Source organism: Lissotriton helveticus, chromosome 2_1, assembly GCF_964261635.1.
Source record: "Lissotriton helveticus chromosome 2_1, aLisHel1.1, whole genome shotgun sequence".
Taxonomy (NCBI): Eukaryota; Metazoa; Chordata; class Amphibia; order Caudata; family Salamandridae; genus Lissotriton; species Lissotriton helveticus.
Genome location: NC_136059.1, coordinates 1135934455 through 1135954067, shown reverse-complemented (window position 1 = coordinate 1135954067; position 19613 = coordinate 1135934455). Strand labels below are relative to the sequence as shown.

The following is a 19613-nucleotide window of genomic DNA, read 5'->3' as shown; positions in this document are numbered from 1 at the left end:
TGAGGCATATTGCGGAGCATAGGATACCCTTTTGGGGGGATGTCCAATGTGGAAAACGGGAGGCCCTGAAGCAGGGTGTTACTACTCGTCTCGTCCTAGTTTTGTTGCTCTAAGAAAGGAATGTGAATTGTAGGACTCTATCCCAGGCCTTACCAAATGCAATGGATGTAGATCCCCAAAAAATGACCCAATTTATGGAATGTTTAAGCCAACATCAGGATCAAGTGTGTGTTTATCTTCAATGCCTTTGTGGCTGTTTTTTTTATTTTTATTTTTTACAGTACATAGAATTGCCTTTGTGGCATAATGAGTGTAGCTAGAACGATAACCGTGGAATTACAATGGTGGTGTTTTACTCTGTAATAACTCGAATCTCTCTCCTACATTTATTTTGTGGGTAAGCTTATTTATTTGTGTTGTACGTATGTATTTTTTTTTCAGATAGCAGCAGGGCAGCAACAGGAGTTAAGCAACCTTGTACAGCGAAAGATGGCCGTCGATGAAGAATTCACATTACTCAGAAATAAAGAGAGCAACCTGCAGCAGAAATATAAAGATAAAAGCCAAGAACTTAAGGTACATTGACTTGCACATAGTTTAGAGGGCGCTAGCTTTTGAAGTACTTTAAGCTGCATCAGCCGTTGTGCCACAGAAAGTGACATGCTCAGAGTAAAAAATGCCCAAGGCTCTGCTGTACCTTGCATTTTTCTCACACAAATCTGAGGGGAAGCTGCTTTACAGCTAAGCAACCAGGCTCTATAACTTCCAAATAAATAGTTAATGACGGAGCAAAGAAAGTAGGAGTGTGAAGATGTGGCTCCTTTTAATTAGATTCTGGTGGGACCGCCATTATTAATTGATAAAGCCGAGGTCTGGGAGGATATGTCTGCGTGGGTCTCAAAAATAGCTGGGGACAGCATCAAAGGCAGCTTGATCAATTAATGGGCTCTTTGCAAATGTGCGCTCATCAAAGCTGTCACCCAGCTGAAAAATATGACCCCTCCACCTGCCCGAGGAGAGGCCAATAAAAGTGCGCAGGTGACCTTGGCCGCCACAGACAAAGCAAGCTGCTGTGAGGGGCATCCGAACGGTTTATGTTTGCTGATTAGTCCTCACTTTTTGTTGTTGTTTATCGGCCCTTGCGGTCCTTTTTTTCCACAGGACACCAAGGAGCGCACACAGAAAAGGGAAGAGCAGAGCAGAGCGCTTATAAAAAACCTAGAGGAGGCGAACGAGGGATTCAGCGCACGCTGCGCTGACCTGCTAAATGACCTGGAGAAAGTGAGGGCGCGGGAAGCGCTGTGGAAAAACGAAAAAGCTGGCATTGATGCCAAAATCAAGGTAAGGAGAGAGTCTCGACGTGTGGCAGCGTCTTTGTATTTAAAAAAAAAAAAAAAATATCCACACAAATCTCTCACGGGCGTACACTTTCCGTGTTATTTTCTTTAATAGCAATTTATTTATTCAAATGCACCAGTGGGGACCGGCATTCATTTAAATTCCTACACTTAAGATCCAAGGCTTTTTAAAAATTGATGGTCCAGAGCTGCAGCCCGACTTCAAATAGTCATGCTAAAGTCTGATCATTACAAACTAAAGCAGACTTCTTTCTGAATAAAATGCTTTCTCTGAAGTGAAAGCCGATTTGAAAATCTTCTGAATGCTGTCCTTTTACCTTCGTAAATGATAGTTTGTACTTATTACTAAATGCTTGACAGTAACTCACTTAATTACTCGAGTTTTAACGAGGTTTCCCTGAAACTATTTTTCTCAAACCTCCGTTCCTGATTGCTTCGACGTAGCCTCCAGACGGTGACGTGAGCAGACAAAAACATTTTACTTCATTTATTCTGTAAGAACTAGAGCTCTCTTCAGCTTTAATATCAAACACATACATCTGTGAGAGCCATCAATTACACTATACATGTGTAGTTAGTGAAATCCGTTTATAACCCACTTGGGATTTGGGTTAGGCACCGTTTCTTAATTAACTAGAATTTGAGGTTATTTTCGAACTCGTTAGATAAGCTTGAAGAAAAATAAATCTCTACTGCAGCCATATTGGCTGTTTAACTGACCTCTTGTGTAATATGCATAGCCAAGCACCACCACATGTTTACGTTAATCTACGCGATATATAAGAACCCAGCACCAGGAGGCACATGAGCCTATGCCCCTAGTTTACCTGTTATCGAAGCTTGTAGAAGTTGTAGTACCTGTTACTGAAGAAGATAGAAGTTGTACTACTTGTTACGGAAGCAGTTCGAGTTCTACTACCAAGAAAGGACCTTCACATACAGCCCCTACCTTTGGGACATAAGTGAAAATGGATGAAACTAACATTCTGGCTTGTCATCCATTGCACCCGAGTGTAGTTTTATAGACCATGCAGTTTACAGACAAAGTGACATCTGTACCCCTGCTTCTGTTATTCCACCATCTGTAAATTGAACATGGGCTACAACAGAAGAACTTTGACTAACATTCTCCATTTTGTGGTGTTGTTGTCGGTGGACAGCCTTACCACCTCTACTGGTGCAAACACTTCTACCACTGTGCAAATGTTGACACACTGCATGGAAGGCATGTCCTATGATTTGATTACATGTATTATAGAATTTTTCTCTTCCAGGGAATATTCATCAATAGTCATAAGCACTGAATAGTCCAGCCCACACCTGGGGACTGGGGAGCAAATAAAAAACACATACATATGTATGTTTGAAGACTTAAAAGTACGAAGTACCCTCAGACATACATGTATATGTATATAGACATACATGCGGCCTAACCCACCAAATAGGCCAAAATGAAAAAAAATTGCATTGAAGTTTTCATTTAAAATAAACATATATCTAATAGCATTTTTGTAATTTAGAACATGCACGCTTTCACTTTTAAAACATAGGCTTTATTTGTAAAGAAAAATGCAAAGAAATAGAAGGCATGTTCGCCCATAGACTGCGTAGATAAACCACAACGGAATTATTTGCCGCCGTGCCTTTAAGACCTCCAAGACCGCCATGCTCTCATCATGCCCCACAGGTTACCATTAGGTCAGTTCTTTTTTCTGGCTCCTTCTGTGAGGATCCTGGAGCATTGAGCTTGTCCTTTTTTTACTTTTCAGTTCATAATTGGAATCTAGAAGCTATTTTTTGACCTTCATTCGATCGTTTCAAGGACAAACTGTACTTTTAACCTGTTTTACTGACTATTTTGCCATATTATTAGAAAGTCAGAAATGCCAGCCATATTCAACAAATGTCCTTCATGAGGAAAAAAGATGGCAAAATCCGATCCACACGCTGTCTGCTTTGTGTGTTTGCCATCTTCTCACCAGCCATACAAATGTTACTACTGGCAACAATTTTCCAGAAGGACTCTGCGTGACAGGGAAAGAATCAAGCTGCATGCCATACAACAGAAAGGAAAGGTGAGATCTACAAGTTTCCTTGAAGGGTCTCAACAACCTTTCAAAGAAACCTCCTCTCACGTAAGATCTGAGCACAGGGGCAGAAAGGAAAAGAAAAAACACCGCTCTGCTTCGCTTTTGACATAGAGGAGATCAACGTCGAGACATTTTCCGGTTTGCTCACTGTCTGCGTCATGATCAATGCCGTAAAGGCCTCTGCAGCATGCAACAATGTCAAGGGAGAAATCGCTGTCAAGGTGTTCTGCACCAGCACTGTTGTCAAAGAAAAAGTCGACGTGGAGACCGCTTACTTTGGCGGCAGGTGCTGAAGTCAACAGATTGTCGTCATAGTTGCCTATTCTTAAGTTGAAGTTGAAAAGCAGGCTTGAGTCTGCGTTGAGAACTTCTCCCCCGCGTCCCCAGTTGATATCGACATCAAACTCCGTCGACGTCAGGACATAGACGTTCAGCTTTGAGGGCCTCGCCGTCATCCAGACACAGGCAGTCAACATCAACAGCTTCCCTGACATCAAGACGAACGCGTTCAGCATCTAGACAATAGACATCAAGACCTCTGTCTTCACACCTATTGCCGCCACAAAGAGACAGCAGACTTCTGGTTTGCCCGCAGAAGATACACACCCAGAGTCATACCGACGTCAAGACCTCCCTGGACGTCGAGAGAAGTACAAGTGGCTGAAATGCAGAGATCGGCGTCGAGATCCAGACAGTCAACGTCGGGAGGCACATCTTCCTCCCCAGGCATCAGGATTGTTTAAATTACTCCGGAGGGATCTCCGGTTCAAGAGCAACAGACGCCACCAGTGAATCTTTCACCAGTTTGGTTTCAGGGTGTTACACTAGTGCAGCTTACCAAGACAGTACAGGTTCGGACTTTTCTCAAATCTATTCACCTTCTAGGGTTTCAGCTGGTACTCTTTCTCGTACGATGACTGCCACAAGATTTCCTCGACGATCTCCAAGGAGGACACTGCCTCCTTTTACAAGAAGGTCTCGTTCTAAGACACCTCACAGGCAGTCGTCTTCTAGATCTCATCACTCGCATTCGTCCAGATCTCAGGGACATAGGCATGGATCTCCTTCCTGGTCCACAGACACATCTAGATAGTCTGTTCGGGACTATTCACCAACCTGACTATTCTCCAGCCGGGGTGTCACCGGTGGACGATATTATCACCTTCAATGAGGTCCTAGATAGAGGTGCCGCTAAGCTAAATATTGAGATGCCTGCGCCAACCACATTGGCATCTATGATTTTTGAGACCCTGCATCACAGGTAGTCTTCTAGACCTATGCTTCCTCTGGTCCCTGGTCTCCTTGAGCCAGCTCTTCAGCCATTTTGTACACCAGCACCGATAGGGTCTGCACCATCACATATTACAAAATAATACAAAGCACCAGAGCAGGATCCCCTCTTCCTAAGAGCTGATCCACCACCGGGCTCAGTCATAGTGGCAGCAGCTAGGAAGACACACCCAGGGTCATCCTCCTCCACAGTACCACCGATAAGGACAGTAAACAGATGGACTCTGTGAGAAGTTGGCCTGGTATATGATGTTCACTATTCTAGTGAGCACCTTGCACCAGTCCAAACGACCCTTATGGTGATTGGTTGTAAAGTCAACCTTATAGACCAGCTATCCTAGTGGTAGCATGGACAAAAGCAGTCTTAGGCTAAACTGAAGAGGGCATGTGAAGCCAGCTGTTTTACCATATGTAATCCATTTAATACCAAATGAAAGGACACCACACAGGTTATATATTCAAAATATATATGTGTTTATTTCTAAAATAACCCCCTGTACTCTTTATGAGGACAGAAGCACAAGCATATAACAAATAACTTAATATAACATACAATAAGTTGCACAATATGGATAGGCCCTGGTGGCCCTTAAAACCATATACTAAAATAGTGGTATAAGAACCACGTCATGAACAATGGTAAGGCCTAGGGCCTTGGGAATTGCTGGGCCTACACTGGACTAACAATGGGTAGGAGGCAGGAGGCCCACAGGATGCGTGTGAAGTGTCTAAACACACACGCGTGCACCTATAGAAGTCAATGGGTGCTTAAAGTTAGAAAGTTAAATAGTTAGGAGTCTTCCGACTGGACTAGAACTAAACCACTTGAAACTAGGATACTAGGAGAGTAAACCTACTCAGGAGCACCGTAGTACTCGCGTTACCTAACCCACAGGAAGCGGGTGCACAGGTCTCAAAGTGTGTCGGGTTTCGTCGTGGAGTCCTATGGAGCCTTGGAGAAAAGATGCTGCAGGCGACCAGGAGAGAAGAGTCCGGTTGGATCCAAGGGTGGATCAAGGATGAAGAGTACCTGAAAGCAGAGGGGACAGAGTCTGGCTCACTAGCCAGTGACCAGGAAGGAACCAGGAAAGAACCAGGTGATGTCGGGAAGCAATCAGGTGATGTCAGGAAGCTTGTCTCTGCAGCCACGTGGACCAGGAGGTGTCGACGATGACCAGGAGCTTGGATACAGACTGTCCCACGAACACTCTCGCTGTTGGCGGTGTCGGATCTGGATTCTGAGTCAACAGGCCTTGGCAAATGCAACCCACACAGGAATCGAAGATGGCTTCTTACTCAGGCCAGCATGGACTGAGGGGCTTCTCCTTCGCAGGGAAGCAAGGGCCAGTCTGTAGCAACCCGACCAGCGGTGTAGATTGTAGATTTCGTCGTCACAGAGGCCACTAGCCAACAGGCAAGTGACCGGACAGACGCGTCGAGCAGGAAAATGTAAAAGGGCCCCACGCAGCACTCGGTGAGTGTGGAGAGATTATCTACGGTGCAGTTAGTGCTCAGGGCTGGGGCTTCTCAATCCCCAATGCACAACTTCGAGGGTGCCTCAGAAGTTGCACGGAAAGCAATTCGCTGGCTTTCCAAGATGGCTGGTCCCATGTCTCTCGTCGCCTCCACGGGTCTCAACTTTGCTGTGGCTGTGGATCGGGCTGTTGGGTGTCTGGAAGTCCCGGACTTGTCAAGGCTCTGTCGTTCGAGCTCCAGCGGGAGCAACGATAAATCAAACCGTTGAGCGCTTGATGGTGCCTGCTTGCACAGGGTGGTCACTCCTTGACCACAAGGGAGATTCTTCAGTCTTCTACGTCGAGTAGGATGTCGAAGGGTCCAGAGTTTCGTATCAGAGTTTCAGTCAGGATTATCTAAAGTCTAAGGACACAGCTCCTACCTTTATTCCAAATCAAGGGGCTGGATTACCTGCTAGGTCCCTCCTATGGGTGGGACCCAGGAAGGGGGTGGTTACACCCCTTTCCCTTTGTCCAGTTTCACGCCAGAGCTGGGGCTGGAGTGCCCCAGCACCGGTTTGAACTGGACTATTCATGGGACACCTTGTGTGCCCCAGGCAGTGTCTCGTTTCATTCAGCCCTCCCTACCCCAATCCACTATCTCCTGTCTGGGGTGGTGCTAGCACCTCCCTGTGACAGGAAACCTATTGTCCAAGCCTCCCTCGCTGGAAGGACTCCCAGCAGCAGGAGGTCAGACTTGTGTCTGTGGCAGCAGCATCCATTTTGTGATGCTGAGGCTCTGGTTAACTTTAACCGGGATTAACATGTCTTCTGCCTCTAGAAGGGTGGAATGCTACCCCCGTCGCCAGAACTGGCGAGGGGGTAGTATTCCAAAGCGTATGACACCTTACACGACATGTTTTGATAAAGCCAACCCAAAGTTAGCAATAACCGCGAGGATTATAATGCACTTAAGAGTATATGGTATGGCAATATCCTGGAACAGCTATAAGGACATGGTTCCGAAAGCTGCAGACAGGCTCAGCTCATGCTAGAGCACCATCTCACATAAAACCAAGCACTCTGCCTTCAGGATTGTTAAGGCCTGCCTTAGGAGTGACTTATAGGTGTATATGTGTCCAGATTTAAGGTTAAACATAGGAATACTATATCTAAGCAAGGGGTGATTACACGACCTTGCCCCAGCTGAGTGATCAGACAGTTGTGTCAGTTTGGGTGGCAAAAGATATGCTGCAGCCCCTGGTAGGCCTTGGGTGCACCTATGCCCTGGGTACCTATGGTACACTGTACAAGGGCTGATAAGGTGACCCAAATCCCAATTGATGATGTACCTATAGTATATGGTTTTGAATTTAGAGAGAGAACAGCAGGGCTGTGGGTCTGATTAGCAGGCCCACAGCCACATTAAGTCGAAAACCAGTGAAGCAAAAAGCAAAAAAATGGGGTGACCATGGGAGAGCAGACCCTACTCTCCTACACAACCCCCCCCCCCCCAACGCAGGGACATTAAACTTAACCTTGACCAGATAAGTCTTCATGTTCTAAGTGGAAATATCTGGAGAGACCATCTGCATTACCATGGTCAGTCCCAGGCCTATGTTCCACTGTAAAGTCCATCCTCTGTAGGGAAATGGACCACCTGAGTAGTTTGGGATTTTCACCCTTCATCTGAGTTAGCCACAAGAGGGGCTTATGGTCTGTCTGAATCTTGAAGTGAGTGCCAAACAAGAATGGCCTCAGCTTCTTCAGGGCCCAAACCACAGCAAAGGCCTCCCTCTCAATAGCTGACCAACGTTTCTCTCTAGGGGTCAGCCTTCTGCTAATAAAAGCAATGGGCTGGTCTTGACCATCTACATTAAGTTGTGAAAGCACAGCTCCCACCCCCAACTCAGAAGCATCTGTTTGGACAATGAACTCTTTGGAGTAGTCAGGACTCTTTAAGATAGGCACAGAGCACATGGCCTTCTTCAGGTCATCAAATGCCTTTTGACAGCTTACTGTCCACTGAATCTTTCTTGGCATCTTCTTTGAAGTCAAGTCATTGAGTGGTGTCACAATGGACCCATCATTTTTGACAAATTTTCTGTAGTACCCAGACAGGCCCAAGAAAGCTCTGACCTGTGTCTGGGTGGTTGGAGGAGCGCAGTCCTTTTTGGTCTGGATCTTACTCTCCAGTGGTTGAACCTGACCCCCCCTACAAGGTGGCCCAGGTACACAACCTTACTCTGCCCTATCTGGCACTTAGTGGCCTTGATAGTTAGGCCTGCCTTTTGCAGGGCCTCCAAAACTTTCTTCAGGTGGATCAGGTGATCCTCCCAGGTGGAGCTGAAGACAGCAATATCATCCAGATAAGCTGCGCAAAAGTCATCCAACCCAGTAAGGACTTGGTTCACCAACCTTTGGAAAGTGGCAGGGGCATTCTTCAAACCAAAGGGCATCACCACAAATTGGTAATGACCTCCAGGGGTTGAGAAAGCTGTTTTGGCCTTGGCATCCTCAGCTAACCTGATCTGCCAATAGCCAGCTGTCAAATCAAATGTGCTCAGAAACTTGGCAGAAGCCAATCTATCAATGAGCTCATCTGCTCTTGGGATTGGGTGAGCATCTGTCCTGGTGACAGAATTGAGGCCTCTATAGTCCACACAGAACCTCATCTCTCTCTTTCCATCTTGTGTGTGAGGTTTTGACACAAGGAATACTGGGCTGGCCCAGGGGCTCTCTGATGGCTCAATTACTCCCAGCTCCAAAATTTTCTGCACCTCAGTCTTTATACAATCCCTGACATGGTCAGGTTACCTTTAGATTTTACTCTTCACAGGCAGACTGTCACCAGTGTCCACCTCATGGGTGCACCAGTTAGTCTGACTAGGTGTGAGGGAAAACATATGTCTGTAAGACTGAAGAACTTGTCTACAGTCCTGTTGCTGCTGATCAGTGAGGCTGCCAGCTAAGGCCACTCCATCAACTGAACCATCATCAGGGTTCTGAGTCAACAGGTCTGGGAGAGGGTCACTCTCTTCCTCCTGTCCCTCATATGTAGCCATGAGCAAGCCCATGTCTGCCCTGTCAACATATGCTTTGAGTCTGTTGACATGGAGCACCCTGTGGGGACTCCTAGGGGTGCCAAGGTCCACCAAGCAGGTGACCTCTCCCTTTTTCTCAACAATGGTATGGGGTCCAGACCACTTGTCTTGGAGAGCTGCTGGGGCCACTGGCTCCAACACCCACACCTTCTGTCCTGGCTGGTACTCAGTCAGCACAGCCTTTTGCTCATGCCAAGCTTTTTGAAGTTCTTGGCTAGCCTCAAGGTTTTTAGAAGCCTTCTCCATATACTCAGCCATCCTGGAGCGGAGACCAAGTACATAGTCCACTATGTCTTGCTTAGGCTTTTTGAGAGGTAACTCCCATCCTTCCTTTACAAGACTTAGGGGTCCCCTTACAGGATGCCCAAACACAAGTTCAAAAGGGCTGTAGCCAACCCCCTTTTGTGGGACCTCTCTGTAAGCAAACAGAAGGCAGGGTAGGACGATGTCCCATCCTCGCCTAAGCTTTTCAGGTAAACCCTTGATCATACCCTTTAGAGTCTTGTTGAAGCTTTCAACAAGCCCATTGCACTGTGGATGGTAGGGTGTAGTGAATTCATAGTTAACACCACACTCCTTCCACATTGCAGTTAGATATCCAGACATGAAGTTTGCACCTCTGTCTGAAAGAACCTCCTTTGGAAAGCCCACTCTTGAGAAAACTCCCAGGAGGGCTCTTGCCACAACTGGTGTTGTTGTGGTCCTTAGGGGAATAGCCTCTGGATACCTGGTGGCATGATCCACTACCACCAGTATAAATCTGTGCCCAGATGCTGTTTGGGGATCCATTGGTCCAACAATGTCTATCCCAACTCTTTCAAAGGGGACCCCACCACAGGTTGTGGTATGAGGGGGGCCTTTGTGGTGCCACCTGACTTGCCACTGGCTTGGCAGGTTACACAGGAGCGACAAAACTCCTTGGCATCTTCTGACATGTGGGGCCAGTGAAAGTGAAGGACAAGCCTGTCCCAAGTCTTGTTCTGGCCTAGATGTCCTGCTAAGGGAATATCATGGGCCAAGGTAAGAAGGAAGCCCCTAAATTGCAGAGGTATAACCAACCTCCTGGAAGCACCAGGCTTGGGGTCTAGCCTCTGAATAAAGGAGCCCATCATCCCAATACACTTTATGGGTACCTTGAGCATTCCCAGCAGCCTCAGCAGCAGCCTGCTGTCTGAGGGGTTCAAGAGAGGGGCAGTCTAACTGAGCCTGTCTCAAATCTGCCCTTGAAGGTCCCCCTGTCCCCAGAAACTCAACCTGTTCAGGTTCAAGCTCCTCCAGGACAGTTCCTTCGGAGTCTCAGAATCAGCTTCCTGAGAAGGCTGATTCTCACTTGAGGTCAGGGGGGAAGACACTGCCTTAACCCTACTGCTCTTTCTCTTGGGTAATGTCTGGTCTATAGTCTCAAGATCCAGCACTGGTTCAGGTAAGCACTTTTTGGCCTGTGACCTGGTCACAGCAAGGACATGTGCTGAAATACTTAGCATCTCTGCATGAGTCCTATACTCCACTTCTGACCATACTGAATCCTCAAGATCATTGCCCAAAAGACATTCAACTGGGAGGTCTGCACTTACCACAACTCTTTTGAGGCCAGTACCCCTCCCCAGGAAAAATTAACAACTGCCACACTATGTGTAGTAGTGACATTGCTAGCATTGGTCACCAGGTAATTATCACCCAGTACAATCTGTCCAGGGTCCACAAAGTTAGGTGTCAACATAGTGACACTGGCACATGTGTCCCGGTAGGCCTGAGCCACTTTGTCGTTTATCAAAGGTGTCTGCCTGTACTTACCCAAAGTATTGGGACTCACAGTAGTGGACATAGCCATGTCCACATCACAGATCAAGACAGCCTGAGTAGGAATTCTGACTAGGCCAGACTCCACCTCAGTACCCATGTTTAACCCCACTATAGCCTTGGGTTGGGAACTACCACTGCTGACTGTACTAGGGGGTGCAGTTGCTTTAGGGGCTGCAGTGGTAGGGGCTGTACCTTTCTTGGTGCACTCACTAAACCAGTGAGAGGCAGATTTACAGTAATTACACCAAGGTTTTCTTGGGCCATCATTCTTCTTTTTCTTTGCATTTTGGGATCCCCCCTCCTTAGAAGTATTTTGGGGGCCTGTAGTAGACTTCTGGTCTTTTTGTTTTTGATCTCCACCCTTCTGGTCTTCCTTTTTCTGGTCACCACCTTGGTTCTGGGGTCTCTGCTTAACCCTGGTTCTGACCCATTTGTCTGCCTTCTTTCCCAATTCTTGGGGAGATGTCAGATCTCTGAGTCAATCAGGTGTTGGTGCAACAACTGGTTCTGACAATTATTAAGGATTTGTTCTCTCATGAATATGCAACACCTCTGTAGCTTATATAAATGTCGCTAGTGCCTCAGCGCTTTTAGGACGGTAGGGCTGTATGGGACTCCATATCTAGGTTCCCGGAAAATCTGCCAAAGGAAGATCAGAAAGATTTCCAAGGATTCTCCTAGAGGGTGGATTAGTGGCGAATCAGGTGATCAGCACGGCAGCTGATGCGTCGGACCTAGCAGCCCATGGATACTCGCATGGCATCTGTGCTAGGCGTTCCTCCTGGCAAGGGCTCACTGGACTTAAACCTGAGTATTAGCACCGGATTCTAAACCTACACTTTGATGGAAACTCATTATTTGGCACTCATCCCGATGATAAAATGGAAAAAATGAAATCTGAACTGGACACCCTGAAGCCAGTGGGTCTTGAGAAGTGCAAAGATTTTCTGCGCAGATACCGTCCCTACGACTTTCGTCGTTATCAGCAGAGGGTTCAAACCCCTCACTGGGCAAGGCAACAACAGCATCAGGCCAGGTCCCACTACCATCGGCGCTGGCCAGGACAAGGACCGGATTCTAAACCAACACTTTGATGGAAACTCATTATTTGGCACTCATGCCGATGATAAAATGGAAAAAATGAAATCTGAACTGGACACCCTGAAGCCAGTGGGTCTTGAGAAGTGCAAAGATTTTCTGCGCAGATACCGTCCCTACGACTTTCGTCGTTATCAGCAGAGGGTTCAAACCCCTCACTGGGCAAGGCAACAACAGCATCAGGCCAGGTCCCACTACCATCGGCGCTGGCCAGGACAAGGATGCGGAGCTTCCTGACCATCAGTTTCCTCTGTTAAACCGCCGGCAAACAATGAGCGTTTGATTCCCCATCTCGGGTTCCCACTCCGGTAGGGGGAAGTATTACGGCACACCTGGACAAGTGGCACAGGATAACAAAAGACAAATGGGTGCTCAATATTGTACAGAATGGCTAACCAATCAGATTCAAATCCCCTCTTACAGCAGTTCAACCACGGATGAACGTCTGCCCATCAACAACACATGCCAAAAGCAGAGGCAGCTATTCTGCTACAAAAAGAAGCCATTGAAAAAGTTCCCTTGTTCCGGCAACAGCTGGGAATTTACTTCATCTATTTCTTGGTGTTAAAGAAGGGTCCATCCGGGAGTTAAGACCCATCCTCTACATTAGACTCTTAGACAATTTCATCCGCAAGGAGAGGTTCAGGATGCTGGCCCTGCTCCAAATCTTCCCCCAGCTCTATCAGTGGGACTGGATATCCTCCATCGACCTGCAGGACGCATACTTCCATGGACCGATTTCCAGAAAACACAGGAAATTCCTACGGTTCCAAGTGGCGTCCAGAAAATTCCTACGGTTCCAAGTGGCGTCCAGGCCTTTCCAGTACAAGGGTCCTACCTTTCGGACTCAAATCAGCACCCAGCACGTTCACAAAATGTATGGTGTTGGGAGCAGCCTTCCTGCGGAAACAGAAGCTCTTCGTCTACTCGTATCTAGACGTCTGATTGCGCAAGAGTTCTACACCTAGTCTACTGCAGGAACATCAGCAATCCTGCATTCAAGTGCTAAGACAATTGGGTCTTCAAGTCAACTACAAAAAGTCTATCCTCAACCCAACTCAAGTGATTCACTACCTGGTTGCAACTCTGGATACAGCGGGTGCAAGAGTGTATCCTTCAGAGGAGAGGTTATCCTTCGTCACCAACAAGTGTTACACTCTCCTCTGCACTTCTCATCCCATGGCTAGACAGGTATCCTCTCTACTGGGATCCATGGCGTCCTACATCTTCATTGCCCCAATGCCAGGCTGTGCATGCAACCTGTCCAGCAGGCATTCGAGGATCAGTGGTCGCAGATCTTGGACCGCTGGGAGGACAAAGTGACTCTCCCACAGATGGCAAAGGACTCCCTTCGAGTGTGGATGAAGCGTCCTCATTTGTTTAAAGGGGTTCGCTTTCGTCAGGTCCTTCCCAACCAGATGCTCATCACAGACATGTTCCTCCAAGGCTGGGGATCCCACATGGGTACTCTTCAAGTTCAGGGCTTGTGGTCGGAAGCAGAGCAGGGGTATCACATCAACATGGTGGAACTGAGGGCAGTACATCTAGGGCTCAGGTCATTTTTCCCTTCCATCCAGGCACACTCTCTGTTAGATCAAATGGACAATACCACCACCATAAGTTACCTGAACAAACAGGGAGGAACTAGTTTAAGGCCTTTATCTCTAGATGCTCAAGCCATATTAAAGCCAATATGGTTGATCATATCTGCGATCCATCTCCCATGCACACTCAATGTGCACACAGACGCCCTCAGTCGCAACTTCGTGTTAAACATCGGAGGTGCTCAGGACATTTTCCAATGATGGGGAATTCCAGACATCGACCTGTTTGCGGATGCAAGAAATGCAAAATGCTGCACCTTCTCATCTAGGTATCCCCAATCTGGTTCCAGAGGGAAGGCACTTTTGATCAGCTGGTCATTACTTTACATTTGTCCTCTAATACTGCTCATTCCTCTGGTCATCAACAAGATCTACAGAGCCAAGACCAGGATGTTATGTTATGTTATGTTAAAAGTACTTTTATAGCGCACTTACACCAATAGGTTTCATGGCGCTGTGAGCACAGGGTGAGCAAACATTCGACAGTGTAGAAAATTTAAGAAAGTTTGAGAGAAAATGTTTATCCATGGGCTTGACAAAACAGTAAGGTTTTCAAAAGGGATCTAAGGTGAGGGTAAGAAGAAGTAAGTCTCAGCTCCAAGGGTAGTGCATTCCACCGGAACGGGGCGGGAAAAGAAAATCTGAGACCACCATGTTTTTTGCGGTTAAAGGTGGGAGTTATGAGTAGGGCCAGGTGAGAAGAGCGAAGATTACGCGAAGGAGAGTAGCGGTGAAGAAGAGAGGAAATAAAAGCGGGGCCAAGGCCAGCCAGGGCTTTAAAAATAGTGCAGCCAAGTTTAAATTTGCTGCGTTTAGCCACTGAAAGCCAGTGAAGAGCTTCAAGTAAGGGACGGACATGAAAGTGTCTGGGCTGATAGAAGATTAGTCTCGCGGCCTGATTCTGTACCAGCTGTAGGCGATTTAGCTGGAACGCCGGGATGCCAACATAGAGTGAGTTGGCATAATCAATCCTAGAGACTACAAGGGCCAACAGAGCCAGGGTCAGGGCCTCCGTGGTTAGAAATCGAGAGATCTTACGGATTTTCCGAAGATGAAAAAAACAAGAGGATACCACGGCACTAATCTGGGGCTTCATGGAAAGGTCCTTACTAATAATGACTCCTATGCTTTTTACTGAATTGACAGGGCAGGGGGGGGGAACCAAGGCCGGGAGGCCAAAAATTAGAATTCCAGGGATTGGAGGTACCTCCGACCAAGACCAGCTCGGTCTTGTCGGGGTTAAGCTTTAGGTGGTTGTCTTCTATCCAATTACTAATGAGACACAAGTTAGACTGAAAATTATAAATTGATTGATCGGAGGAGTCAATGTCAAAGACCAGCTGGATGTCATCAGCATAGTTAAATGCAGTGACATTGCACCCCCGCAAAGCCCGGATGAGGGGAGTCCGATATAGGTTAAAAAGGAGGGGAGAGAGGGAGGACCCCTGGGGGACGCCACATGTCAGCTTAACTTTATCCGCTGAGTAGTTGGAGAGACGAACAGCCTGATGGCGGTTGCCTAGGAAGGAGCGGATCCAGCCAAGGGCTATCCCCCGGATGCCTGCATCTCCGACACGGCCGACCAAAATATCATGGTCGACCGTGTCGAAGGCAGCCGACAAATCCAGGAGCACCAAAACCTGGCTGATCCCAAGGTCCGCTCCTCTCCTCAGCTCCTCCATTACTGAAGTACTCATCGCACCGGAGTGGTCTTGCCAATGGTGGTATCCGGACCTTCTTCACCTGTCCAAGACCCCACACAGGAGGTTGCCATGCCGGCCGGATCTACTCTCCAAACTCGGGTAGTGGGGTGAGGTGTTCCACCCCAACCTTTCCTCTCTGGGCTTGATGGCATGGCTCCCGAGTTCCTCCAATATGGACATCTAGGTCTTTCACAAGACTGTGTGAACATTCTGAAAGAATCTAGGAGACCATCTAGACGGCAGTCATACACTCTCAAATGGAAGCATTTCTATTTGTGGTGCACCAACAATGTTCATAATCCCATCCTAGGGCAAGAACAAGTTATCCTTCCCTACTTATTGCATTTGGCCACTTCTGGGCTCCAGTAAGCATCAATAAGGTGCACCTGGTGGCCATTACAGCATATCGAAAGTCACCCACTCTGTTTCCTTTTTTTCAGATGACTGTAGTTAAAGGCTTCTTAAAGGGGTGAAGAAGGTCTCCCCTCCGGTTTGGTCTCCCTCCCCTCCTTGGGAGCTTAATGTACTCCTTACTAAATTAATGGCTCCTTCCTTAGAACCCATACATAGTGTCCCTCCAGCACAGGACTTGAAAGACCTCCTTTTTAGTGGCAATTACCTCTGCTCTCAGAGTTAGTGAGGTCCAGCCTCAGTGTTCTAAGGAGCCTTATCTGATTTTTCATTCCAACAGGGTGGTCTTGAGAACACTTCTTAATTGTTTACCAAAGGGTATTTCTGATTTTCATATTAATCAGTCTATTACCCTATCTACTTTTTTTCCCAAACCCGTCCACATTCTCTTGATCTTAAAAGGGTTCTTAAATGTTACCTTGATAAAATCAAGAACATAAGGAAATTGGACCGTTTGTTTATAAATTATGGTCCCATGCGCACTGGTTTCCCTTCCTCAGAACAAACCATTTCTTGCATTTCCTTCTCTTACCATTTAGTCAAAAAACAACTCCTTGGTAAGTTGAGGGCTCATTCTACAAGAGGAAAGGCCTCCCCTACGGCCCTTTTTTTTTAGAAATGTACCCATTGCGGAAATATGTAAAGCTGCAACACGGCGATTGGTACACACCTTCACTTGCCTTTGTTGCTTGGATTCTGACACTCAAGCAGATGCCCAGTTTGGGCAGGCCTCTTTAAGGGACCTGTTTGGGTAAATAACCCTTAGTTTTGTTAACTGCTTTGGTGTTCGTCCGCAGACGCTAGGGATGGGCTTGCTATTCTATTCAGTGCTTACGACTATTGATGATTATCTCCTGGAAGAGAAGGATAAGTTACTTTCCTGTAATCCTAGTTCTCTTCCCAGGGGTATACTCATCAAAGTCATTAGCAACCCACCCTCCTCCCCGGACAAATACCCTATGGAGTAGCACTCTTATGATTTATTATCAGTACACATTTTGATACGCCATAAGAAAGACCTGACCTAACTGTCTCCTGTGGAGCATGATGGGAGCATGGAGGTCTTAAAGGCACGTGGACAGTTTATTCTGTTGTGGTTTATCTATGCAGCCTTTGGGCTAACATGCCTTCTATTACTTTGCCTTTTACTTTACAAATAAAGGCTATGTTTTAAAAGAGAAAGCGTGCACGTTCTATGTTACAGAAATGCTATTAGATATATTTTCTTTTTAAATGAAAAATTAAATGCAATTTTAGCATATTTGTTGGTTTAGGCTGCATGTATGTACATATATATGTATGTTTAAGGGTACTTCGTACTTTTAAGTCTTTAAACATATATATGTGTGTGTGTGTATAAATGTATTTTTTATATGCTCCAGAGTTCCCCTGACTGGGTGTGGGCGGGTCTATTCAGTGCTTATGACTTTGATGAATATACCCCTGGAAGAGAACTCTGATTACAGGTAAGTAACTTATCCTTATTTTACCTTAATGTTGTTTAAACATGTTTCCACTTTTTTACACATCACTGCAAGAATAGCAGGTGACATTCTGATAATCCACGTTCTACAGGACTGGCAGGCTCTTAAATGCACTCTTTTCTTATGAATCCTGAGGGCCTCTTCACAGAATTACCAATGGTAGTTGGAAAGCGTGCTGGCCACATGCATCATCATTACCACTGCAAACACAATAAGATGTTGACCGGAGTGCTGAAACTTTTCAGGCACTCTTCACCAGTCAACGATCTGGGTTAAATCCATCCTTGTTCTTTTGCTCAATAAGCCACCCGAGTTTGGACCCAGCCATATGCAAATAATGCTTGACACTGCGACTCATGGGGACAGTCCAGCCCAAACTGCCAGGCCAGGTCCTCCCTGTCCTGGAAACAAGCATCCTGGGTCCGGTTTCGGGTTATCACCACTCATCAGCCATGCTAGCTTGAATCCGGTGGTAAAGTGAGCAAGGAACTCACGTCTTCACTAATACCAGTCACAAAATATTTATCAAGTAACTTGTATTTATCTGCCCAGAATACATTCTCTTAAAGTCAGAACACTTAACACAAACATAAGTGAAAACGGTCATAACATAATATGTAGTGTGTGGGTATATACATAGATATATATATATAGGTTTTTTTTCACTGAAAAAAACAGGTTACAGGGACGTTGTAGTTAGGCTCGGATTTAATTTGTTCAAAACCAGTGAAATTCAGCAGTTATAGTTACCTGAGCTAACTATAATATATGCTCCCGCAATGCACTGCTTATGACTTTACGTATTACATCACTCATGACATTGTCAGTGACATCACTCATGACATCTCATGTGTGTTTAAGTTTTACATGTCCTGATAGTGAAAAAATCCTAAAGTCATTCTCACTGTTTTAAGGCCTATCTCCCCCATTGACTTACAGTGTGTTACCTTATTACCTCTAATAAGTGCTAACTTTAGATTGGATGCAGATAGAGATATACTGTTTGCACTCAAATGAGTTGTAATTTAAAATCCTCCTTAACGGGGAGTTCAGATTTTTAGTCACAATTCTTAAAATGCCACTTTTAGAAAGTTTACATTTTCTTGTTCCAGCCATCTGTACCTTCTGCCAGTGTCCTGGATCGCATTACTATGAATGGCTCTGCTGTTGGGGTTTTTGTTTTGCTTCCAGACAGTGACAGAAAGGGGGCTTAGATGTGGATATGATGGACCATCCTGACAGGATGAGTGAGGAGGTGCTGCACCAGCCCTACTTACAATTCATTGGGCTTTGCTTCCTGCCTGGGCAAAGAAACCTGACACCAGTCCTACTCTGTCTTTTGTCACCCCAGACAGTTTGGGGACTTGACAGAGGAAGGGCAAGAACTTTCCGAACAAAATATGGCGTTATGACAGGGAGTTGCACCCCCCCCCCCCCCCACCCCATTCACACAGGCTGGCACTCACTATAAATATTGGATCACCAGGGCCAGTCATCGGAACAATACTGCAGCTGTGGAAGATCCAAAAGAAGGACGTCCCTGCTGCCAGAATGCTTTTTAAAGTATTGCCTTGCTGTCTGAGAAGGAAGAGTGGACCTGCTTGTCTTCATCCATGGTTACCCAGAGTGACTCCAAAGGTCAGTTGGATAACCTACTGTGTGAACTACAGGGACACAACAAGCTTAAGAGGCCTCCCTGCAACTGCCCAGCTGACCGGTATAACTGCACCTGAAACTGGACCTGCCTTAGCCTTGCTGCTAGGCTCTGCTGGAGAGAGTTCCTGATCCCCAAGAGGCGCCCATCAGGTCAGAGTGTACTCCTCCTGCAGAAAAGGTGAACATTTTCATATTTGGGCTCCTTGTGAATGGGCCTGTTAATGCCAAGACTCTGCTCTCCGCAATTACCTCCAGTTCAAAGAAACAGTAATAACTGTCTGCAACACTTGACCGGCTCTTCGTGCTACACCAACGACTGTCTGCGACACTCAGCCTACTCATTGGGGTCTCCTCAACTGTGAACTTAACTCTTTGCGCCAGACTTAGAAGGTAACTTTTCTGTGAAACTGACCTGGTCCCAGTATCTGACTTGTCCTCTATTGTTGGTGAGCCTGAACTTGTGACTTTGTCCCGCTCTAGCACGTCCAGGTGACCACCTTTTGTTCCTTTAGACGCTATTTCATTAAAAACTTTAAAATTAAATATCCCCGGTTCTAC

General features: G+C 46.5%; 1 protein-coding gene across 1 annotated transcript in view; it reads left to right on the top strand.

Moving 5' to 3' along the window:
- The window catches only part of CNTLN (centlein), a 1434305-nt gene that overhangs the window by 378569 nt on the left and 1036123 nt on the right, over positions 1–19613 (top strand). Inside the window, exons 5-6 of the mRNA XM_078675976.1 lie at positions 442–576; positions 1162–1341. Coding sequence (XP_078532102.1) covers positions 442–576; positions 1162–1341 — 315 coding nt within the window. The remainder of the gene's footprint in view (positions 1–441; positions 577–1161; positions 1342–19613) is intronic.